The sequence below is a fragment of the Erpetoichthys calabaricus genome, chromosome 2 (assembly GCF_900747795.2).
Source record: "Erpetoichthys calabaricus chromosome 2, fErpCal1.3, whole genome shotgun sequence".
Taxonomy (NCBI): Eukaryota; Metazoa; Chordata; class Cladistia; order Polypteriformes; family Polypteridae; genus Erpetoichthys; species Erpetoichthys calabaricus.
In genome coordinates, this window is record NC_041395.2 from 4,303,886 (window position 1) to 4,329,725 (window position 25,840).

The 25,840-nt window shown below is 41.3% G+C and overlaps 1 protein-coding gene across 2 annotated transcripts; it reads left to right on the top strand.

The window, feature by feature from the left end:
- Positions 1-494: 494 nt before the first annotated feature.
- LOC114669431 (zinc finger protein 501-like) lies at positions 495-18,763 on the top strand. 2 transcript variants are annotated; one of them, XM_028825651.2, is made up of 3 exons: positions 495-1,032; positions 14,248-14,460; positions 16,596-18,763. In XM_028825651.2, the coding sequence occupies exons 2-3, from the start codon at positions 14,280-14,282 to the stop codon at positions 17,705-17,707; spliced, it is 1,293 nt and encodes a 430-aa protein (XP_028681484.2). In that variant the 5' UTR covers positions 495-1,032; positions 14,248-14,279; the 3' UTR covers positions 17,708-18,763. The 2 variants fall into 2 exon arrangements, with proteins under 2 accessions (XP_028681484.2, XP_051779186.1); XM_051923226.1 differs by lacking the exon at positions 495-1,032 and having other exon boundaries at positions 14,177-14,460.
- Positions 18,764-25,840: the final 7,077 nt, after the last annotated feature.

Consider the following 25,840-nt stretch of genomic DNA (forward strand, 5'->3'; position numbering starts at 1 on the left):
GCCTAAGAGAAGGTTTATGGATGTGGTGAGAGAGGACATGCAGGTGATGGGTGTTGACCACTAACAGGAGCAGCCGAAAGAAGAACAGTGAATAGTACACAAAAGATATATAAATATTGCACGCTTACACAAAAAGATTAAAGAGAAGTAGTGTCCTTATTTATTTATTTAAGCTTATAAATGACAGTCCGATGATAAGGTGAGGTGGCCAGTGTGGACAGAAAAAATAAAAACCATAGTGTAACTAAGAATGCAGAAACATTACCTATACTAAAATAAGCCCTGTCATTGATTTAAAAAAAGATAATAACGAATAACATTGTTTTATTGTTCATTTTAATGAAGAGTTTTTAGTTATGTTTTAACTATTTTGTAATGAACATGTAAACGAGAATTGCGCTACATTAGGTGGGCTGCAACAAAACCGGAACACTTCTCCGAGGATTTGTTTCTCTTCGAACGGGAATTTCATGAACTCTCCTCCACAGCGCCACTCTACGCTTCGCTTTTAGCCCGCTTCGGAGCAGCCATAAGATATGGTGTTTAGTTGCCTCGGTTGTCAAGCGCGACGTGTCTCGATCCTTCTTACTGGAACCGAAAACAACTTAAATAATGGCAGCATCTCGATTTAAGGAAGGCTTACTCGCCGAACGCGCTTTTGTGGAAGACCTGCAGCATTATAGAGAGCGTGCCATTACCCCAGTAGACTAACCTGCACTTGGTCGAAACTAATTACATCCCAGAAGGGGAATTGATTTGCTGTTAAAACGCTAAACCACCATCAAAACGACAAAACAAATTCAAAACAAACAACAATCAATTTTTATTTGAAGTATACGAACAGCTTAGAGTGAGAAGTATAAAAATGGCGAAATCAAAAATAAACTAAACAAAAACGAACTTACACTCCCCTGCGCTTTTCATACGAGGATCTCAACTCCCTGCGCCTGCGCGAGACACCGGCGCCGGGTTTAAATTACTTGGCAATACTGGAGCCAGCCTGACACGGACATCCCGCGAAGACCTCTTACGGTAGGTGCGCTTGTTCATTTCAGTAGACGCCTTTTACTGTACAAAACGTTACTATGTAAACGCGACGTTTAACAAGTTAAACGAGGTATCGCACTGCTATCGGCTTCAGGGGCAGGTGTTGCGCGTAGTGCTTGGGGACAGTGACAGCGTAACGTCACAAATACTTTGGGGACAGTGACAGCGCAACGTAACAAATTCTTTGATGTATTTCAAAGTCAAAGTTTTTAAAATGAGCTTGTCAATGCAGATTCTACGTGTCTAATAGATAGATAGATACTTTATTAATCCCAAGGATTAATAGCAACGGGATTAAAATGCCTTTAATTATTTGGCTATCAAAACCACTTTAATTTCTTGTGTCTCCTACTGCAGAACATTATTTGTGAAACTGCCGGCTTTTCTTTTCTCTCCACCCAAGTCTTTGCTGTATCAAGTGGTTGTTTATGATGATTCTGATTACATACTTTTGTGCAGTGTGTACAGAGTAATTACAGTTAATATATTTTTTCAATATCGAGTACACATTTTCTAGGTGTTAAGTGTATATGTCTCATTAATGACTTTTCACTTTTTAAAAATAAAATCTTTTGTGTTGTTATATATATTTTGCTTGTGCTTCTAAATCACAGCACATATACTGTATCTGAGGGCATTCACTAATGTAGTTTTTTTTTTTCTAAAGTACCTAAATTTTACTTTACATTTTTTTTTAGAGTGAATCTTTTTTTACTTTTGCTTGAGTGGTTTCCACATCACATACTTTTACTTAAGTGATTTTTTTGTCTAAGTAACAATGCTTTTACTTGATTGGACTTTTTAGTACTTTTTCCATCTCTGCGTTTTGTCTCATCTTCAACAAGTGAAACACGTGCACAGTTGGATTTAGATAGACAGACAGATAGATACTTTATTAATCCCAATGGGAAATTCACATTCTCCAGCAGCAGCATACTGATACAATAAATAATATTAAATTAAAGATTGATAATAATGCAGGTAAAAAAACAGACAATAACTTTGTATAATGTTAAATGTTAACGTTTACCCCAGGGGTGGAATTGAAGAGTCACATAGTGTGATGGAGGAACAATCTCCTCAGTCTGTCAGTGGAGCAGGACGGTGACAGCAGTCTGTCGCTGAAGCTGCTCCTCTGTCTGGATATGATCCTGTTCAGTGGATTCTCCATAACTAGGTGGCTCTGCCCCCTGCTCGCTTCGCTCTCCAACCCCTGGCGTTGGGGCATGACAAAGAGTGAGATGTATGAATTAGATATAGAATAGTGTGCAGGTGTGGATGATGCATATAGAAAGCCAAAAATACAGTGTTTGGCACAGAGTAATGGTTTATTGGAATATTTCTTTGAACACAACATTAGTAGTAAAGATGGTGTCCTGTCCTTGAATGAGTCTTCCTTGGCATGGAGCATTTATAACTTTAACTTTAACGTCAGATGAACGTCGAACACGTGAGAAGGCAATATAAAGTTGTCCATGTCCAAAAACGGGCTCAGAGAGGTAGATGCCAACCTTGTCCATGGTTTGTCCTTGTGATTTGTTGATGGTCATGGCAAATGTAGGTTTAATGGGGAACTGTCGGCGTTTCAATGTAAAAAGTAATTCTAGGTCAGAACTCGTAAGGTCAATTCTAGGAATGAGAACAGTATTGTTAGCATGTGATCCTGTAAGAACTGTTGCTTGAATAACATTGTGTGTCATGGTGTTGACGACTGAACGTGTGCCCTGTTTAGTGTTAAGGTTTCTTAATAGCATGATTATTGTTCCGTTTTTAAGGCTAAGATTGTGTTGTGTTAATCTGGCTGGGTTAATAGTGTTCAAATATTCTAAGGGGAAATTCAGATGTTCATTATATAGTGCGTTGTGTTAAAAGGGGCATTTGGTCTAATGAGACCGCTGTTCCAAATATCTCCGTAAGTAAGTCGTCGCAGATGAAGGGTTGAGGAATTGTAATAATATCTGGGTGAAGTCCATCTGTATTGGTGAGTGTACAATGTTCTAGTTGTAATAACCAATTGTTATATTCGGGATCTGGAAATCGCATGTTTTGTACCAAGTGTATCTTTAGAAAGCCAAGCTAATTGTTCGCGTAACATTTTTTGTTCCGCGGTTTTAGAAGCGCGCCGAGGTGAATTTTTTTGTTTGATGCGGGTTCGTGTTTGTGGTCCCGTTACTCGAGCTGTCTAGTTTTGTATCCGTGATCGTGAATTGATGACTTGTTTGATCTTTATCGTGAGGAATATGGATAAGTAATAAGTAGGATCGAACTCACTGTTAATATGCGGACTGTTCGTTTCTTCGTATTATCACCAATCAGGTCTCGCGCCTGTATATGTATTGTAGTTCGGTCTCGCGTTGTTTATATGACGTCGTCGCGTATTTTAAGGTGGACTGAATAATAGCTGAGCGAATGGCATGTGGAGCAATAGGTAAGCACTGTCTAAAATCTACTCCTAATAAAAGTACCTTTCCTCCAAAGGGAATATTATTATTCATCAACGTTTGTAGAAGTTTATCAATGGTGTTGAGTAAGTGACTGGATGCCATTGTACATTCATCTATAATTAATAGTGTGGCAAGACGGATGTCACGTGCATTGTTACTGTGAATTGTCATAGTGGATACCGATGTTTCTGTGATGGTGACCGGTATTTGGAATAAGGAGTGACATGTGTTTTTGGAGCCGAGACATTTTTTCTTCCGCGGTTTCAGAATCGCTTTGTAGGTGCCGACGTGATTTGTACATATTTGCGTTCTTCATTTGTTTCAGGGTGCACTGTTCCAATGCGATGTAATATTTGTCCACATACGCGAAAGCAGTATGGGTCATTGCCTTTTGGTGACCCTATATTTACTCCGGTAGCTGCAAAATCAAATGAACTATTGTAGGATGTAATGCAGATGCGCCGCCGTGTATTTTGTTGTTTCATGCGGGTTCGTGTGTTTGGTCCCGTTATCCGAGCCGAATCGTTTTGTACCCGTGAGCATGTATTCATGACTTGTTTGTTCCTCAGCATGCGAAATATGGATAAGTAATAAGGAGGATCGCACTCACTGTTAATATGGAGCCTTTTCTGCAGTTGAACGGTTAATAGTGCTTTATTGTAAGGAGATCCACCTATGCTGCCTAGTGTGAAGGTGTTGAGATGACGTACGTTTAATATGGACGGTGTTAGTGTGTTTGTGGGTCTGATTCGTCGTTGTTGTGAACGTTTCGTGTGCCATGTCTCGTCTCTAATGGGCCTGGCGTGGCGGTCACGGCTTCTTTTTTTTTTGTTGCGTTAGGAGCTTGTTAAATCCTCCTGTTTGTGTGGGTCCCGTTTCGTGTGCAATGGGATTCGTGCGGCGCCGTGTGCTTTTTCGGCGTCTGAGCGGGAAGGGGAGGGGGGGGATTGGTGGTGCGCGAGCGTCTTCTTCCTTTTTGTGTGCCAGGGGCTTGTTGAATCCTCCTCTTTGTGTGTGTCCCGTTCGTTGCTTATAGGGTGGGTGGGGTGGTTTTGGGTTCTTTTTTTTTGTGTGCCAGGGGCTTGTTGAATCGTCCTCTTTGTGTGTGTCACGTCCGGTGCGTGTTGGGGGGGGGGGGTGGGCGGTGGCTTGCAGGTGGGCGCGAGCGGCCTTTTTTTTTTTTGTGTGCTAGTTTCGTGTGCAATGGGTTTCGTGCGGCGCTGTGCGTCGCCTGCGTTTGACTCCTTTTTTCTGTGCTGACTCCTTTTTTCTGTGGTCGCGTCCGCCTCTCGCGGAGCCTCATTTCTTGGGGCGCCTGCGCAGTACGTCTTTTTGCGGCTACGGCCCATGGCCGGATGTCCCTGTGTCCATCCAGTTTAGCATTCTCGGTTAGTAATATGGATTGATAGGAGCCTGCTGAGTGCCCTTCGCTCTGCCGCAGATGTCAAACTGTCCAGCTCCATGCCAACAATAGAGCCTGCCTTCCTCACCAGTTTGTCTAGGCGTGAGGCATCTTTCTTCTTTATGCTGCCTCCCCAGCACACCACTGCGTAGAAGAGGGTGCTCACCACAACTGTCTGATAGAACATCTGCAGCATCTTATTGTAGATGTTGAAGGACGCCAGCCTTCTAAGGAAGCATAGCTGGCTCTGTCCTTTCTTACACAGCGCATCAGTATTGGCAGTCCAGTCTAATTTATCATCCAGCTGCACTCCCAGGTATTTATAGGCCTGCACCATCTGCACACAGTCACCTCTGATGATCACGGGGTCCATGAGCGGTCTGGTCCTCCTAAAATCCACCACCAGCTCCTTGGTTTTGCTGGTGTTCAGGTGTAGGTGGTTTGAGTCGCACCATTTAACAAAGTCATTGATTAGGTCCCTATACTCCTCCTCCTGCCCACTCCTGATGCAGCCCACGATAGCAGTGTCATCAGCGAACTTTTGCACATGGCAGGACTCCGAGTTGTATTGGAAGTCCGATGTATATAGGCTGAACAGGACCGGAGAAAGTACAGTCCCCTGTGGTGCTCCTGTGTTGCTGACCACAATGTCAGACATGCAGTTCCCGAGATGCACATACTGAGGTCTGTCTTTAAGATAGTCCACGATCCATGCCACCAGGTATGACTCTACTCCCATCTCTGTCAGCTTGTCCCTAAGGAGCAGAAGTTGGATTGTGTTGAAGGCGCTAGAGAAGTCCAGAAACATAATTCTTACAGCACCACAGCCTCTGTCCAAGTGAGAGAGGGATTGATGTAGCATGTAGATGATGGCATCCTCCGCTCCCACCTTCTCCTGATATGCAAACTGCAGAGGGTCGAGGGTGTGATGGACCTGTGGCCTCAGGTGGTGAAACAGCAGCCTCTCCATGGTCTTCATCACATGTGATGTCAGAGCAACAGGCCGAAAGTCATTCAGCTCACTAGGACGTGATACCTTTGGGACTGGGGTGATGCAAGATGTTTTCCAAAGCCTCGGGACTCTCCCCTGTTCCAGGCTCAGGTTGAAGATGCGCTGTAGAGGACCCCCCAGCTGCGATGCACAGATCTTCAGCAGTCGTGGCGATACTCCATCTGGACCCGCTGCTTTGCCTGCACGAAGTCTCCTCAGCTCTCTGCTTACCTGCGCTGTTGTAATTGTGGGTGGGGATGTCTCTCCTATGCTGGTATCAGCAGAAGGATGTGTGGAGGGTGCAGTACTCCGAGGTGAGAGTGAGAGTGGGTTAGGGTGGTCAAACCTGTTAAAGAAGTTGTTCATTTGGTTTGCTCTCTTCACATCTCTCTCGATGGTGGTACCCTGCTTCGAGCTGCAGCCAGTGATGATCTTCATCCCATCCCACACTTCCTTCATGCTGTTATTCTGCAACTTCTGCTCCAGCTTTCTCCTGTACTGCTCCTTCGCCACCCTGAGCTGGACTCGGAGTTCCTTCTGCACGCGCTTGAGCTCATGCTGATCACCGTCTTTAAAAGCCCTTGTCTTCTGGTTCAAAAGGCCCTTGATGTCACTTGTAATCCATGGCTTGTTGTTAGCATAGCAGCGTACAGTTCTTACTGGAACTACAATGTCCATACAGAAGTTGATGTAGTCGGTAGTGCAGTCAAAAACCTCTTCAATGTTCTCACTATGAGATCCCTGCAGGATATCCCAGTCTGTAGTTCCAGTCTCTCAGAGTATTCTCAGCCTCCGGGGTCCACTTCCTGAATGATCGTGTGGTTACAGGTAGGACTCTCACTTTTGGTTTATAGTGAGGCTGAAGCAGAACCAGGTTATGATCTGCTTTCCCAAGCGCAGGCAGCGGGGTGGCGCTGTATGCGTCTTTAATGTTTGCATACAGTAAATCAATAGTCTTATTTCCCCGGGTGTTACAGTCCATATACTGGGAGAAGGCAGGTAATGTTTTGTCCAGCGTCACATGGTTAAAGTCTCCAGCGATTAGGTTAGGTTTAGGTCAGGTGATTGACTTGGCCCATCCAGTGGCTTTGGCTGCTTTAGCAGGTGCTTGGGGTTCTCGTCCTGCTGCAGTGTAAAGCGCCATCCAGCGGGTTTTGATGCATTCTGTCTGATCTGAGCAGATAAAATATCTCTGTCCACCTCAGAACTACTGTTTTTAATGAGCCTTGTTTCAGATAAGTACATTACAAAAAATGTAAACAATATGACAGCCTGTAATTTTGAGAAGCATTTTCGTCTGTGCCACATGTATTATGGATAAATATTTTTGTACATATTTTGTTTGTATTTTATATAGTTAATTTTAGTATTTTTATGGTCACTGAACAATATGCCTGCAGAATTTCATTTCCCTCTATTATAATAAAAAAATCTTGAGAAGAGAGACGAGACGCAACTTTCTCAGAGAGACACTTTCATGTCCCGCGAGACGAGACTTTGTGCCAAGAGATTTAACCACAGAAATAAAAGACAAAGAGTAGATGACAAAGTAGAACGTCGTAAAGAATTCAAAAATGTTGGCGCGATACACATGCAGAGCAGGTTAGAGAAAATGGAAGTATGAAAATTTGAAGTTTCAAAAAAAATGAGAGTAAAGATTGCATTGGCGCAAACAAATGGAAATTATTACTCTGTGAAATAACGGAACAGCGAAAAGAGATCAAATATATTGTTCAGATTTAAACTTTAAGTCGGAGACTTGTAGATTGTCTAATTCGTGTTGCCATCAGGGAAAAGTAGAGTTTTTTTCCCAATGAAGAGGCGTATCCGTGAGAATTTAAAGATTTCTTGTTTGGTGAAAGTGAAATTCCGCAAGAGAAAATTTCATGTCCTGCGAGACAAGAGTTTATGCAAAGAGGTTTGGAAAAGTCCCGCCCACATCTAAAACATTTACATCCACACCCACGATTCTATCATTTCTCATTTGTGTGAATGCTATTGTCAGACACAGTTCGTGTAGAGAGAAAGAAACGAGATTCACTCACGGGCAGTGTGTTTTCACGATGTAATTCCAAACACGAAATCAAAATGCAATGCGATATTGACGAAAATTTAAAAGTGAAAAGAGATTGAATATATGGACAATAGTAATATGACAGAAGTATGGAGATATTGTTTGGCTTTAAACTTTAAGTCGGAGACTTGTAGATCATCTAATTCGTGTTGCCATCAGGGAAAAGTAGTGTTTCTTCCCAATGAAGAGGTGTATCCGCAAGAAATAAAAGTTTTGTTGTTTGGTGAAAGTGAAATCCACATACGCGAGTGCCAGAGATGTGAAGTTGCTGGCGCGTAGCGCAGGCAGGGGGGTTATCGAGCGATGCCCCCTAGTTGATAATAAAAAATTATCAACAGCTGACACCTGTGGTCTGTAGTGTAATTATAGAAATACATTTTAAATATAGGACTAGTCTGGTTAAACAGGAACTTCGTTTAAAAAGTTTTTTAAAGGATAAAGGCAAAAAAAAATTGGAGTCGGACTATCAAGTAACATGAAATCCGTTATTGGTATCAGCCTTAAAAAAAGATCGGAGCAACCCAAGAGGATATTAAGGGGAAGCAAGAAAGCCCCTCTTTATATATGAGCATAAGAAATCTGACAACCCAGATGAGTCCATTCAGTCCACTAAGGCCATTTGTTTAGCTAATGGCTAAGCTGTCTGCTCTGTAGGGAGTTGTGAAATGTGGAACAAACTGCTGAGACGTGGATGAGACATGGAGCCAAAGCAGAAACCTGAACAACCTTTAAGAAGGATCTGAATGAGAAATTGTGACAGCCAGCTAAACAAAAGAGCAACACGTGGACTGAATGGTGTCCTCTTGTTTGTTAAATTTATTATGTTCTTAGTAAAGTGTAACCTGGCATTTCTGTTCTTAAGGTCTACCAGTGATGGATGCATTGTGGTGATCCCTCTGAATTTATGGTTGTGCGGTCTTTTCTTGGTGGCCATCCTGGATTGTGTTTTTGATTTGGCCAACAGTTGAAAAGGGCCGCTTGGTATTCAAGTGCTCAGCAGTACCTTCTTTCTTTTTGATGATGTAGCAAACAATTTTGTCTGCCATTCCTAATCCATTCACCCTTTTTTTTATGATTTTAATGCTTAAAGTTGAGTCTTTTGTTTAATATCAATACCGGTGTGCTTGGGTAGACCACCACACTCAAGTGTTTGTCTAATTCCTTGTTTTATATCTCATATTGCATCTTTTTGATTATTTGTGTAGTAGACAAACAACCACACAAGTAACGTGTTAATTTAATAAAATACTTACAGTAAATTGTGTAAAAACCCCTTAGCATCATGGTTTTCAAACTTTTTTGAACAAGTACCACTCCGCGAGGACCAGTAAACTGAAGTAGCACTGTCAATGAATCGTTAATTTACGCCCGTGTTGTTTTAAAGAAAAAGTCACTATAATGACTATAATTATGACGTTAAAGTGATATTAAACTAATTAAGGAAATGGGTGCCTGCGCTAATAAAAGCCGGCTTGGAGTCTTCCACGCATTTACAGTAGTATACTTATACTATATATGATTATATGCAACATATTGGCATTCTAGCAACATTGATTCGTGGAAAATAAAGGACCACACGAGTACCACTTGGCATGACTTGAAGTACCACCAGTGGTACGCGTACCACAGTCTGAAAACCGAGGCCTTAGCAGAGTGCCACATTCAGATTTCTAAAACTCACTTTGAGAGATGTTGTTTAAATTTGAAAGCTGCAATTCCAAGTCCTGCTGTTGTTTTTTTGTGTTGTGTATTTGCTGTTTTGCCTTTTATCATACTTATCAGCTACAGGATCTATTTCTGTACACGGAGTAATTGAGATCATCAAGTTGTCAATTCCCACCTCCACAATCCGCAGACAAACCACATGAGGTAAAGATTTGTTTGTTCAATGCGTATTGTGAAGGCGCAAAACTGTATATACACTCCACGGAAATACGTAGTCCTGGTCAATCCCACCCAAAATGCATTTTTTAATCAAAAGATAGTCCCTGAAATGAACTGGTGTGCAGGTTAATTATTTGGAAAACACTCTTGAGGTAATTAAGCCGCTGTGCCACACTACAGAACTGCCTGTCTGCTCTGGACTCAGGGTTCAGGTCATTGTGATGAATGCAAGCTCATCAGTTCTGTCATAGTCCAGACTTGCATGATGACTGAAGTTAAACCTTCACAAAATTACCAGCTTTGTTTTTTGTTTTTCTTTTCTACTCCTCTGCTTGGCTATGGCAGTAAAATGTGACTCATTGATTTATGTTAAACAGTGTGAAATAAATAGCCGGACACACAATGAAGGTTTGGGGCAGCCACCAGTGTAGTTTCCCTGGCTGCAAAAGGCTTAAGTTGCGTACATTGTGTACAAGGTTAGAGTCCAAAACAGAACTGATCGAGTCTGGAGGATGGCGGGTTTTTAAGGTGGTTCAAGGGAAGTGATGTCCTCGGTAGGCCGGGACAGGAAGTGACGTCGTCAGACCATAATCAGATCCAGGCAGAATTTCTTGTGTCTGGTCTGTGGAGAGAAGAGACATTTAGTGCAACCTGCAGCCCCCTGCCCTGGCGATGAATTGCCGTTTTCTGGTCCCTTTGGCTGACTCCCAAACACACGTGTGTGATAACAGAATATGAGTGCAAGTCTTCTTCAGTTAGATGATGAGCTTAGTGAGGAAGATTGGATTCAACTAGACAGCATCAACGATCAAGGCCTCCTAGTAGCAGTGTGTTAGAAACCCACTAATGTAGAAAAAGTATCAATATACCGCTGTTTAATAACCTGAAAAAGGCAAGTTTAGAGGGGAATGTCCTAGTCATGGAGACTTTAATATTTTGGTAATTAAAGGACTGAAAGTCTTGGAACTTCAAGGTGGACTTACTTGATGAGTTTTTTTAAACTTTGAGCCCTTGGTACCCATTAGCTCCATTATATTTAAAATAAATAAATAAATAATCTGGCTAGTTATTTATTTGTAATGAATGGTAGGGAGCTCTGCCCCCTGCTTGCTTTGCCCGCAAACCCATGGGGGCTCAAAGGGTGTCAGGACACTCCTCCATTAGAGAAAGCGATTGTATTTAAAGAGATGGAAGAGTATACAGGGCACGGGAGGAAGAAGCTTTGGTCCTTAGTTATTATAGATACAAAATCAGTTACTTTAATATATAACTACAGCTGTCTATTTTAAATACCAATGAATAATAATAAAACAAATAAAAGAGTTTATAGAAGTGAAAAAGTAAAACATGATAAAAAGTAAAAAAAAAAAAATTAAATTTCATCAAATCCTCATCAAAACAATACAGTAATCCCTCCTCCGTCGCGGGGGTTGCGTTCCAGAGCCACCCGCGAAATAAGAAAATCCGCGAAGTAGAAACCATATGTTTATATGGTTATTTTTATATTGTCATGCTTGGGTCACAGATTTGCGCAGAAACACAGGAGGTTGTAGAGAGACAGGAACATTATTCAAACACTGCAAACAAACATTTGACTCTTTTTTAAAAGTTTAAACTGTGCTCCATGACAAGACAGAGATGACAGTTCCGTCTCACAATTAAAAGAATGCAAACATATCTTCCTCTTCAAAGGAGTGCGCATCAGGAGCAGAGACTGTCAGAGAGAGAGAGAAAAGCAAACAAATCAATAGGGCTGTTTGGCTTTTAAGTATGCGAAGCACCGCGGCACAAAGCTGTTGAAGGCGGCAGCTCACACCCCCTCCGTCAGGAGCAGAGAGAGAGATAGAGAGACACAGAGAAAAACAAACAGCCGAAAATCAATACGTGCCCTTCGTGCTTTTAAGTATGCGAAGCACCGTGCAGCATGTCGCTTCACGAAGCAGCTGCACAGAAGGTAGCAACGTGAAGATAATCTTTCAGCATTTTTTAGACGAGCGTCCCTATCGTCTAGGTGTGCGAACAGCCCCCCTGCTCAATCCCCCTACGTCAGGATCAGAGAAAGTCAGCGCAAGAGAGAGAGAGAGAAAAGTAAGCTGGGTAGCTTCTCAGCCATCTGCCAATAGCGTCCCTTGTATGAAATCAACTGGGCAAACCAACTGAGGAAGCATGTACCAGAAATTAAAAGACCTATTGTCTGCAGAAATCCGCAAACCAGCAAAAAATCTGCGATATATATTTAAATATGCTTACATATAAAATCCGCGATAGAGTGAAACCGCGAAAGGCGAAGCGCGATACAGCGAGGGATTACTGTATTATGCATTAGTTACATTCTGTAAACGTTGCTTTTTTTGCATTTCTGTTTGCATATCGTTCTAGATACTTTTCTCTTGTTTATTGGATGGTTCTCTTTGTTCTTGAGAACATTATCATTCGTTCATTTTCAGCTCTTGCTGCTCTTCTTCTGTCACGATCTGAACTCGATGTTCTTGAATAGGATGAGTTAGCACTGAGAGTGTCATGGGGTGATATGGAGAGAGCATGTGCACAGTAGGAGTAATGATTGGACAAGCGGTGTAGAGGGGAGTGGTCAAGACTGAATAATGCGGACGCAACGGAAAACATTTTTAAATGGAATGGAGAGAATTTGCTTCACACACTATTTATTGTGGCAAATTATTATGTATCATGATTGTGAAGAAATCACTTTGACTTGGAAGAACCGCTCAATTTATCCTTTAACAGGGCTAACCTTACAATTAGTAGAGCACAAGAACGGAATTTTTTTAGATGCAGTTAGTGACTGTTTCTCAGCATTCCTTTTTAGATTTAGTTTTCTGTAATATCTGGGATAGAATTCGGGGTGAAAAGCTGACTGAACCAAAATTAACGTCAGTAAGAAATTTTAAGAAAACTCTAATGTGGATAAATATAAAGGAAATAACAAAGTGGAATAAACAAATAGGCCATGCAAGACTAATGTTGGGCATGTGAGAGGAAGGGTTAAAGGCAGCTGGAGAGAAATATTGAAAAAAAGATGAAAGATAAGTAAGAGATTCTTTGAATATTTTAGAAATATTTAGAAGACTGACGTTTATTAGGGTGAACTAGAATATGCAGACAATGCAATAGCGAATGCTCTAAACTTGTGTCTTTCTGATGTTTACATGTGTGAAGAAGGCAATGACCTCCTGCAGTAACAGGGACTTCTAAGGAAGTACTGAGTCATTTGGGAATCGTGCAACTAAAATGAAATGACTGCAATGTAACAAACTTCTGGGACCTTGTGACATTTATCAAAGAGTGCTTAAGGAGGATAGTGAAGACAGAAAGCAAGTGATTGCAAGCTAGTAGGTGATTTAAAAAAAAATCAATAAAACATCAAGCAGCATTTGTCCAGAGAGGTGCATATGATGATGTTTATTTTGATTTTTAGGAGGCTTTTTTAAGGTACCACATGAAAGGTTAGTAATTATACTAAAAGAGGTGGGAATTCAAGGCATGCTCTGTAGGTAGGTACACAATTGGCACAAAGACAAGAAGCAAAGGGTAAAGGTGAGAGGAACTCTGTCAGAATTAGGTGATGTTAAAAGTGGAGTCCAACAGGGGTCAGTGCGGGGGCCACTGCTCTTTCTGATATACACCAAGGGTGGGCAGTGTTTGGTCCTGGAGGGCCACAGTGACTGCCGCTTTTTATTCCAACCCAGTTTCTTATTGAATTTTCAGTTACTGCTGATGAAGCACTTATTGCTCAAGTGACATTTTGGTGTTTCATTTTAGTGGTCTTGTTTGTTTAAGTTACCCACCTTAAAGGCTTACTTCAGTCTTAAAAACAGCGATTGCAGCTGTTTAATGTCTCCTTATTAGCAATAAGATGCAAAGGACAAAGAAGCCAGCAGTTCTTCTACTAACTTGTTTCCATTTACATGGGTGTGGATTTATCATGCATTATTTGGTTTAATTAAGAGAAAAATGTGACAGACTGAAAATTATCCGCTTTAGACTTCAAATCATTTGGATGATTTCTGTGGAAAGGAAAATAAATCTGTGTTACAAGAGCCTAACACTGCAGACTAACAAGCCATAACATTAAATAGGGTCTGAGACTGGCAAGGATTGGCTTCTAATTATGCAATTGGGTTGGAACAAAAACCAGCAGCCACTTCAGCCTTCCACGACCAGTGTTGTCCACCCTGATATACATAAACAATCTGGACAACCATATAATCAGTAAGCTGAGTAAGTTTGCATGTGATACCAAACTAGGAAGGGGAGATGATGGATAATCCGCTAAATTGTTACAGAGGGACTTGGCCAAATTTGTGACAGAAAACACTAAAAGGTGAAATTAAAATGCGTATCTGTTTTGGTGCTCTTCTGATGTCGTTTATTTTTCTCTTTGCAGAGGAAGAACCTGCCATTTACTGTAACACAGAAATGAGTGTGACAGAGGAGACATGTCAGGCGGACATGAATACCATGGAGAAAAGGACAGCAAATATTAAGAAGGAAGAGGACTGTGATTGGGTATCAGTTAGCATTAAACAGGAGAGCCTGTGCGTTAAGGAGGAGGATCGTGCAGAGGGACCAGTAGTCATTAAACCGCTGGGGTCTGAAGGTAAGCCGCGCACATTTTGTGTTTGTGTCATGCTCTGACATTTGTATAAATCTCATCAACTTTATACTCAGTTTGCTCTAAAAACACACATTATAAACAGAAAACAAAATCACTAAGTCACTTGTGATAAATCCTTTTGAACCCTAAAATATGTTCACCAAGGCATTGAGAATATTAGGATTGCACAATAGTCCAGCTACTCCACTCAGAAAAGCAAGTATATAGATAACATTTTTATTGTCCTCACAGGTGGCACAGTGGTAGTGCTGCTGCTTTGCAGTAAGGGAGACTGTGGAAGATTGTGGGTTCGCTTCCCGGGTTCCTCCCTGTGTGGATAGCGCTTTGAGTACTGAGAAAAGCGCTATATAAATGTAATGAATTATTATTATTATTATTGTTATTTGGACCTTTCAAGAAAAATGTGTTGGTAGAAAGTCCAAAGGTCCTTCTGTGTTAAATCTGCAGTAGGGATGGGGCCATCAGCCATCTCCTGGTTTGTTGTTCATAACATCTTAGCACTTCTCTCTTTTTGCTAGCAGGCTATTTTGAGGGGTTCAGATGGAGACAGAAAAGGCAGGCCATTGGCGTCTGTGCTGCAGTCCAGCCAATAAGAATATGAAGCACCTCCTATGTGTCCATCTTGCATGCCATGCCGTCTTCCAAAATGACAGACATACTCCAAGACAAATTATACTCCAGTGTGAGATTTGCTCACAGTCACAGTAGGCATTCTCTGCAGCATCACCACCTGGCGAAATGCTTGTGAGTGGAACGGCTCTTATCACTGACAACACAGCTGTAACTGAGTAATGTGACGTGGAATGTTTTTGTTTAATCCAACCAAATTTGAAAATGTTATGTTCTTTGAGAAGGTGCTTGTTGGAGAGTCCTGATTCTAAGGTTTCTGGCATGTATTTTAATATCCAAGAAATTTGGCAAATGGGTACTATAAATAGTATGTGTTTGTGATTATATGGAATTCATAATTTAGGGTCAAATTAGAGGCTGCTGAATGTGTTGTGTTGTAGCCATATGTAAATAATAAATTAAAATAGCTGTCATTTCAAGCCTTGGCTATATTTTAAGTCAATTTAATGGTATCTTAATTAAAAAGGTACCTATTTCTGTCCAAAATATGAAAACGTATGGAGTATCCCAAACTTTTGACCGGTTCTGACCCGGCCTTTCAGTCTCAGTTTTAATTTTGGGAACAACAAAAAGTTGCAGGTAGCAAGATTTGACATATGCAGGAGGTGTGAAGCAGCAACCACACAGTTTTCAGAGAAAACCCCTGAAAATGTGCTGTGTGCAGGGGCACAGTCCTAGTGCAGAATGCAGTTTTTCATGCTCTGCTGCTCCAAACAGTTTAGTGTAGTGTTGATGATTAACAGTCTGTTTACTCAATCTCTTTATTATCAAGTCTGTTAATGCTGAAAAACATGATCAGTGTTGCCTTGATGTTCAATATGACTTGATGTTGTTTTTTTTCATTGTACAGAAAAAATCCCCAAAGTCACCTGTGTGGTTGTATAGTAAATTCCAGAAATACTCACTCAAATCAGCATGACACCACTTGGCAGACTGGTTATCAAGACTGTAGGTATGCAATAGCTAGTGGCATCATTAATAATTACACCATACTCCTGAGCTGTTGAGCAATTCCAGGGATTTTTGGATCCCATCCCCGCTTGTATATCATTTGCTGTTAACTTCTTGTTAAGAATTGTTTTCTCCGAGGAAGCCTATTCTCAGCTGAGATGCAATTATACATCATACATTCCCATTACTAAGTGTTAAGGGTCAAAGGTTGCACCCAGAGGGTATTTAAAACCCCGTGTTTAGTCCATATAGGGGGGCCTGTCTATGTGTTTTCAGTTTATCCCCAAAGACATCGTTGGGGAGAAGATGCTACAGTGTTGTAGAGTTGCTTAAAAATGTAATCATTTATCGCCTAATGTTTTTTGTTGAGTAGAAGAATGGTTTTCATTTACAATCATCCCTTTTTGACACAATGTGAAGTTCTAATACAGTTGGTTTATCTGACCACAAACAAGTTACTTTATACTAGGTGATTTCCTCTTTCATATGTTTGTAAAACTATCATATTAAAATTGCTTGTTGGCATCTTTCTTCAGATTTGCAAGAGATCTGCAGCCTCTCTTCATCTTTACTAACTCGGACTTGTCATCATTGCACACAACAACCCAAAGAACAGAATGAAAATGTGAAACAATCAACATCTGGATCAGAGAATTGGATGCAGGACTATTTGCAAACTAATTCCATTAACACTGAAGAACTGGTGCATAATACAAATTCGACAGCTTTGTATATGTGCCAAGGGGTGAGGAAGCAATTAACACAAAAATCTGAAAGCAGAGATGATTGCCATAATGATCCAAATAGCAGTGGCAAACCATTTTCACAACAGCACAGTGTTAAGACCCACACACACCTTCACACTGGAGATAAACCGTATTGTTGTTCTGAATGTGGTAAACGATTTTCCAGGAGTGGCAATCTTTCTGTCCACAGAAGAACTCACACTGGGGAGAAGCCATATTGTTGTGGCGAATGTGGCAAACAATTCACCAACAGCACTAACTTTCAGTGCCACACAAGAGTTCACACTGGAGAGAAACCATATCACTGCTCTGAATGTGGTAAGCAATTCTCTGGGAGGAGGAATCTTTACAACCACACAAGAACTCACACTAAAGAGAAGCCATATTGTTGTTCTGAATGTGGCAAACAATTCACCACCAAACATGGTCTTCGGGACCATTCTAGAATTCACACTGGAGAGAAACGATATTGTTGTTCCGAATGTGGCAAACGGTTCACTACCAGTGGTGGCCTTTGGTCCCACAGAAGAACTCACAGTGGAGAGAAGCCATATTGGTGTTCTGACTGTGGCAAAGGATTCACTACTCACAACAGCCTTCAGTGCCACACAAAAATTCACACTGGACAGGTACCATATTGTTGTTCTGAATGTGGAAAAGGATTCACCACCAACACTGGCCTTCTGTACCACAAAAGAATTCACACTGGAGATAATCTATATTATTGTTCTGAATGTGATAAACGATTCACAAACAATAGCAATCTTCAGTACCACATAAGCTCTCACACTGGAGAGAAACCATATCGTTGTTCTGAATGTGGCAAACAGTTCCGCAACAAAAGTGATCTTAAGCAACACACAAGAATTCACACAACCAAAAAAAAATTCCAAAACAGCTAGACGCCCTACCCTCTTATCATCACTAAATACCAACTTCAAAAAGTAATGGCTTTTTAGAGAGACCATGCAAGTGCTTTGCCAGGCCTTGACAGCAAATCTAAGAGAACAACAATACTGCAAAAAAAATTGCTTCCATGACTCAAAGGCACTGCTGTCCAGAAAGTACACATACCAAGCCAGTGCTGAGAAGCTCTCGCCAAGAGTATCCTGACGGAGTAGACTGAAGGATGAAGAATGAAGAACTGGAGGAAAGTGTGAAATGTAACTCCATACTACTCAAGTCGAGAGATGTACCTTCATGTGATGGGCTTCATTATATGAGAGCTTTACATGTCAACTGAAAACTACTGTTACAGTGTGAAAAGGACCAAAAAAGAGCAGTTCAACCCATAACAGCATCCATAGAAACTCCCCCATTAAAAAGAATAAAGCAGCTAAAGAAAATATACAGAAAAAAGTGGAAGAGATGCTATTAACTGGGGCAAAGAAATCCAGAAAGAGCTCCTGAATCTTGGTGATGTGAAAAACTACACAAGAAATGATGAATGAAGAATACTGCAGATGAGAAAGGGTGAGACAAAAAGAAGTACCACATTTCAAACGTTTTATTGTACAAAAACACTACACGATCAAATAAATTTTATTACGACACAAGAAAGGGAATACAAAATAGAACTGTGTTTTAAAACTGATGTCTTCAAGGTGGTGGCCATCATTAGCAATACACTTTTCGAGACGATTTCTGAACACTCGTATGACTCGTTCGGCCATTTCATGGTGAATAGTGTCTTTGAGGGCTTCAAGGTTTTGAGGTCGTTGTGTGTATATCTTCGACGTGAGAGAGCCCCACAAGAAAAAATCTCACAGAGCGAAATCAGGCAAATGTGAAGGCCACCCGACACCGTCACACAGGGTGATCAGCTTCCATTGAAACATCTCCTGCAAAACTTGCATGGATCTCCACGCCGTATGAGCTGTTGCATTTCAGTGTAAAGTTCTGAATTGATGGTGACTGTTGCTCCCCCCCTCCTCAAATTCTGTAATGACGCACCAAACTGTAACATGTGTGCTCACTGTGCAGAGGTCTCTGATGAACTTCACGAGGGTTGGTGTATTATCGTAGTATTTCCCTCTACTTACCCTTTACCTGTTTCCTTCAAGGGTAAGTGCACTTAATAATAATAACAATAATAATTCTTTGCATTTATATAGCGCTTTTCTCACTACTCAAAGCACTCAGCAATTGCAGATTAAGGGCTTTGCTCAAGGGCCCAAATGAGCAGAGTCCCTATTGGCATTTACGGGATTTGAACCCGCAACCTTGTGATTGCCAGTGCAGATCCCTAGCCTCAGAGCCACCACTCCGCCAAGTTCATTATCGGGTTGGTCTACTGTTGCTCTTTAAGATGAACACACACATACATAGCTATACGCATACACACAGACCCTCACCACTACATGCCCCATGAATGACACACACACGCTGATTAACTTTTAGCACTTTAAACCACACAAGTGCTTTAGAAATAACACAGCCTGTCACTCTCTCAGCACTTCAAGAGACTTACTTACTTATCGGCACAAACAACATATGATGTTTTAATGATATCTCAGACCAAAATATTACTTTTGGTCTACAAGAATACATTTAAACGTACAAAGGCTAAGCACTCATGACTATAGGCCATTTATCAGCCAAGAATACCTTCTTTACATCCTGTTCACTACTATTGAGTGGAACCCTCACTGTCAGCCTTAATAAACCTCACAGCACAGAGGTAATGGCAAATCTCTGGCTGCACAAGGTGCTCAAAGAAATCAAACTTATTATTTCAATCACTCTATAGACATTAAGACAAAGCATAGAAAGTTAAAAGCCGCATGGTGTTTATTACAAGAATAATAATAATACCACTGGAAGAAAGAATAATAGAAAATAGGTACTGATAGGAAAGTCTGAATATATATATAGTCTTTAGAAAAAGCTTACGAAAAAAAGTAGAGATGACAAGGATGAATGTCCCAGGGTAGCGTTTGATTTAGCAATCGACGTTCATGAAAATGCTGTTAACTGACGATCGGATGGATGAAAACTGGTCATACACGTCTTTGTTGTCTTCTCTGATGTTGCTCTTCTGTCGTCGCTGTTTCTCTTCTTCATTGCTTTCAAATGAGGCATATTTGTTATAAACTTTCATGCCGTGGCTTCACAACACATGAATGTTCTATGCACCTGATTGGCTGGCTGTCAATATGATGGATGAATTTTGTTCAAACTCTTTAATCTATCTTTTCCCAGATAATAGTTTTTTTGATATCACCTCATGTCCTCCTTTCCCAGGCTGTAAACCAAATTGTTGTCCCAGATGTCCATCCATAAAGTCATCAATATCCTGAGGTATGGCTCAATCTTCCTTTCCCAGGCTGTAATACCAATTTAGCACTATGATGTGAACAACTGTTATAAAAGTGAGGTGTAAGGGAAGAGGATAGGCCTTTTTATTATAATGCCGCCTACATCTGAATTCATCTTGCTGGAATTGAGCAAAATATAATAATAAAAATATAGAGAATAACTTGTAGATTTTATACACCATTGGGTTTCAGCCCAATAGCAAGTTTTCCTTATTTACGCAGTCGTTCAAATGGAAATGTGCATGTGACAATGGCACCTCGATAAACGGTTTGTAGAATGTTCACGCACAACTACGGCTCTCCCAGTCTCTCTAAGTGAGTTCCTGCACTACCATCATTTTTGTATGGATGAAAATTAAGATCCTCCTGCAAAATCCTCCTAAAAAATCGATGTCCTAACTGCTTGGGCGTTTTCAGGCGTTCATATAGTCCGAGGATGGCCTGGAGATTTTCAGTTCAATGTTATATCAGTCTGTCTAAATTTAGCCACCCAGTGAAGAATTGTTTTCCGATTTGGGACGTCCTCATTGGGAGAATGCTGAAGTGCGTTTGGAAGGCGTGTTGCATAGTGATGATGGATTTGTTGTTTTTGATGAACGTTTTGACAGTGAAAGCACCAGACCAAGGCATGTTGCCGAATGAAAATAACTAGGAATCGCCTATCAAAAGACCCCCCACCCACCTCACTTACTCACTCGGCAGCCTCTACTTTGCTCAGTGACCTTCAGAAATGTGGTACTTCGTTTTGGCCCACCCAGTATTATCAAGAATCATTAAAGTCCACGCAGTATTATAATCAAGGTCAACAAGGCCATAACTGGAATAAAGCAAAGCCAAAAGTGTACTGTGTAAAGGTTTTAAAAACCACGAAGTGGGTCAAGAACTGAGCAGAAAAATCGTCACAAAATTAGAGGTTTTAGTTTACAAAATAAGACTCTTAATATTTAATTCATGAAATTAGACTTGTAATATTTGTGCGATTTACTTTAGATAATCTGTATGACCAAAGCTATACTAAGGAACTCATAAGGTGAGTGAGACAGACTGGGCTGCAGATAACATGTCTACTTTAAAAAAATGGAGGAACGTCCCAGGTTTTTAATATGAGAATACAATGCCTGCTATGAAAAGGTGAGTTCTGAAGACACACTGAAAATAACTTGCTGTCTAAGGACAAAACTGCAGCGCCAGCTACGAAATGAAAATGCAAACGGACCAAGCCTGCTTCACCATGGCACATCTTCTAAGGGAACACCTCAGTTGAATTAAGAAGAATGGACACTTTAAATTCCATGGATCTCTCTCCTGGGTGACCCGAGGCACAGCTTGCTGTATGGACACTGATTTGAGTCATTCAGGTTGTATCTTTTTGTCCACAATTGACTTCTAGTATTTGAATGCCTGATTTCTTTGCAAGTAAACAGAAGGAATGACTGAATTAAAGTTTGAATACATTATCACTGAAACTTGCCGGGTGTATTAATTTTATCTGCCCCAGTGTGCTTGTTTGAGTGATTTGTACCAATCTGACTTTGTTGGAGTTTGTCTTCCATGTTTGCTCTGGTGTGAGCCGTGCTTGTTCCATTAAAATTGTGCAGCTCTTTTAGGGGTGATGAGGAGAGACCTGAAGGACAGAGATGTCTCCCGGGGTCCTGGTAAGATGTTGAAGCAGAGGCTGCCAGCCTCTATTGGTCAAGTTATCTTAATAATAATAATAATTCATTTTATTTATAAGGCACTTTACATTTGTAGTAAACCTCAAAGTGCTACATAGAAAAATGTAAACAAAGACATAACAAGATAAAAACAAAGATAAAACAATAATTAGAGGCAATTTTGTTAAAATGCTTTCCTAAATAGAAAAGTCTTCAGCTGTTTTTTTAAAACAGCCCACAATCTGCTGTGTTCTCAAGTTCTCTGGTAGGACACTCCAGAGCCGTGGATCAGCGACTACAAAGGCTCGGCCACCCATTGTACAAAGTTTGGTCACAGGGGGGGCGAAGGCAGTGGGTATTTGAAAAACGGAGGTTTCGTGTAGTGGATTGTAATATAAGGAGTTCCTTAAGATATTGTGGAGCATTTCCATGGATACACTGGTGAGTGACCAAACAGTTTGTGTTCAATACGGAGGTGAATAGGGAGCCAATGAAGTGACTGAAGGATTGGTGAAAGGTGTTCACATTTCTGCACCCTCATCAGGATCCTTGCAGCACTATTTTGGATTTGTTGGAGCTTTTGAAGGCTCTTGTTGGATATCCCGATGAGGAGTGCATTATAAATAGTCCAGCCTGGAGGAGACAAAGGCATGAACCAGCTTTTCAGCGTCACAAAGGGAGAGGCAGGGACAGAGTTTGGCTATGTTTCGAAGATGAAGGAATGCAATTTTATAAAGGTGATGGACATGAGTATCAAATGACAGGAGTCTAACTTGACACCCATGTTAGTAACAGAAGGGGATTGGGCAATGGTATGACCAGAAAAGGAAATACAATTTACACAGGAACAAAGTTGATGGGGGGTACCAATTAAAAGAGCTTCAGTTTTGGTGCTGTTTATCTTAAGAAAGTTCTTGGACATCCAAGCCTCAATCTCATCCAAGAAGGAGGAAAGAGTTGATGGAGGTGTAAGAAAAGTCAAATACAATCTCACATAGAGCTGTGTATCATCTGCATAGCAATGGAATGAAACTCCATGCCTGCGGATGATGTGACCCAGGGGTAGCATATAGATATTAAAAAGGGTCGGCCCAAGGACTGATCCTCGTGGGAGGCCACAGGTGACCCACAGTGTGGGTACAAGATTTAGCACCCCTCCCCAGGGCCACATACCCAGGAAGGAATGACAGAAAGTCCAAGTGAAGACAACGAAGGAGAACATCTCCTTGCCTCGCTCTCAAGGTAGCCCCTGACCTTTGCCAAGGTATTCTTGCTTGCTCTCCAATGACGCTAAGGTCACCAGCTTCAGCTGTACCGCTTGATTTGATTTGTTTGTTTGAGGTACGAGTGGATGTCACATCCACGAGTAATGAGGGGTGCACATGTGCATGTGTTGTCACCCTGCAATTGACTGGTGTCCTATCCAGGGGTCAGATTTATAAAATCTGTGTATGTACAAAATTAGGGTTGAAATGTGTGAACGTGGCTTTCTATGTAAATGTTACAATTTATTTTAAAAAAAATTGATGAAAGAACATGCATAGATTTACGGCAGCGCTGAGCCGTGCATACACAACATTCCAGAGTCGGTGGGAAATAACAACGTCCTTGATTTAAGTAGGGAAATTCAGGAGAGACCGCTAAATGACGACTTGGAAGTGTAATAATTCATACAACCAAATTGTTGTTAGAATTTGTGTTGACATGACAAACGTACGACACCTCAAAACTGGTGAATAAGATGTACAGACTAGACTGTGATTAGTCCACTTTTAAGGGGGCCAATGCTGTGTGTTTGCTGTTGCCACTGCCCAGGTCACTGGCTGAGAGGTCAAGAAGATCTTGGGCAAGCTTCACTCCATCATTCCTGCTGTGCCAGAAACCATTAACTGACCTACAAGGCACAGCACCCACACTACTGGACGTGTCCGGAGAGAAGCTGCCCTACCAGCCGATGAAGGTCTGCAGTATGGTGATTGCATATGCATGAGGTTTATTAGCATAGTCCATGTACGGTTGTGCCAGGGTGGAACTGGACGAGCTCTGAGGTGCGTTCACGTACACACATTATACAAGATACTAGAATTGTAACTTGTCAAGGTAAATAGTGTAGAATTGTTTTTTAATATATAAAATGTATGCATACTTTCAGGCTTGAATCCATGCAAAGTTTTATAAACAAGACCCCTGGTGTTGCACCTGGTGCCAACTGGTTCTTGGTTAGACTCGAGGTGCCCTGGACAAGTGAGTTAGGAAGATGGATGGACGCCCCTGTTGTTCCTATAGAGCAGGAGTCTCCAACACGTCGTTCACGAGGTACTGGTAGCTCGCCACCCCTTTCCAAGTAGCTCGCCAAAGGGTTAATGAATCCTACATAAATTTGAAAACCTGATTAGTCAAATTAGGTGAGTGCGATCTTTCCAAAAAATCATATGATGATCCTTTTATCACAAAATCTCGCTCCACAACCCGAATTGCAATCTCTCTTTTCAATGTGGCATACCCTTAAGAGAATATCTGGACTCAAACTCATCAAGACCTAAGTAACACTTTATATTATATATCAAACAAAGTTGAATTCAATTGTTCTCTCGTTCGCTAGCTGAATGGAGTTAAGGCACACGACTGGAAGCTGGCGAATGAGTGAGTGATGAAGGCCCCTTCCCTTGTTGCATGTTTCTCAGATTTGCACAAATAAATCGGTACCACAAGTGAACTCTGATACATAGCGAAATGAGAGAAGGCGCAAAATCAACCGGAATGTTCAAGCAAATTATGGAAAAAAAACCTGATCTACAGTGCATCCGGAAAGTATTCACAGCACATCACTTTTTCCACATTTTGTTATGTTCCAGCCTTATTCCAAAATGGATTCAATTCATTTTTTTCCTCAGAATTCTACACACAACACCCCATAATGACAACATGAAAAAAGTTTACTTGAGATTTTTGCAAATTTAATAAAAAAAAAAAACTGAGAAAGCACATGTACATAAGTATTCACAGCCTTTGCCATGAAGCTCACAATTGAGCTCAGGTCCATCCTGGTTCCCCTGATCATCCTTGTGATGTTTCTGCAGCTTCATTGGAGTCCACCTGTGGTAAATTCAGTTGACTGACATGATTTGGAAAGGCACACACCTGTCTATAGAAGGTCCCACAGTTGATAGTTCATGTCAGAGCACAAACCAAGCATGAAATCAAAGGAATTGTCTGTAGACCTCCGAGACAGGATTGTCTCGAGGCACAAATCTGGGGAAGGTTACAGAAAAATTTCTGCTGCTTTGAAGGTCCCAATGAGCACAGTGGCCTCCATCATCCGTAAGTGGAAGAAGTTCGAAACCACCAGGACTCTTCCTAGAGCTGGCTGGCCATCTAAACTGAGCAATTGGGGGAAAAGGGCCTTACTCAGGGAGGTGACCAAGAACCCGATGGTCACTCTGTCAGAGCTCCAGAGGTCATCTGTGGAGAGAGGACAACTTTCCAGAAGGAAAACCATCTCTGCAGCAATCCACCAATCGGGCCTGTATGGTAGAGTGGCCAGATGGAAGCCACTCCTTAGTAAAAGGCACATGGCAGCCCGCCTGGAGTTTGCCAAAAGGCACCTGAAGGACTCTCAGACCATGAGAAAGAAAATTCCAAAATGGATTAAATTAATTTTTTCCCTCAGCATTCTACACACAACACCCCATAATGACAACGTGAAAAAAGTTTACTTGAGGTTTTTGCAAATTTATTAAAAATAAAAAAACTGAGAAATCCCATGTCCATAAGTATTCACAGCCTTTGCTCAATACCTTGTCGATGCCCCTTTGGCAGCAATTCCAGCCTCAAGTCTTGTTGAATATGATGCCACAAGCTTGGCACACCTATCCTTGGCCAGTTTGGCCCATTCCTCTTTGCAGCACCTCTCAAGCTCCATCAGGTTGGATGGGAAGCGTCGGTGCACAGCCATTTTAAGATCTCTCCAGAGATGTTCACTCGGATTCAAATCTGGGCCACTCAAGGACATTCACAGAGTTGTCCTGAAGCCACTCCTTTGATATCATGGCTGTGTGCTTAG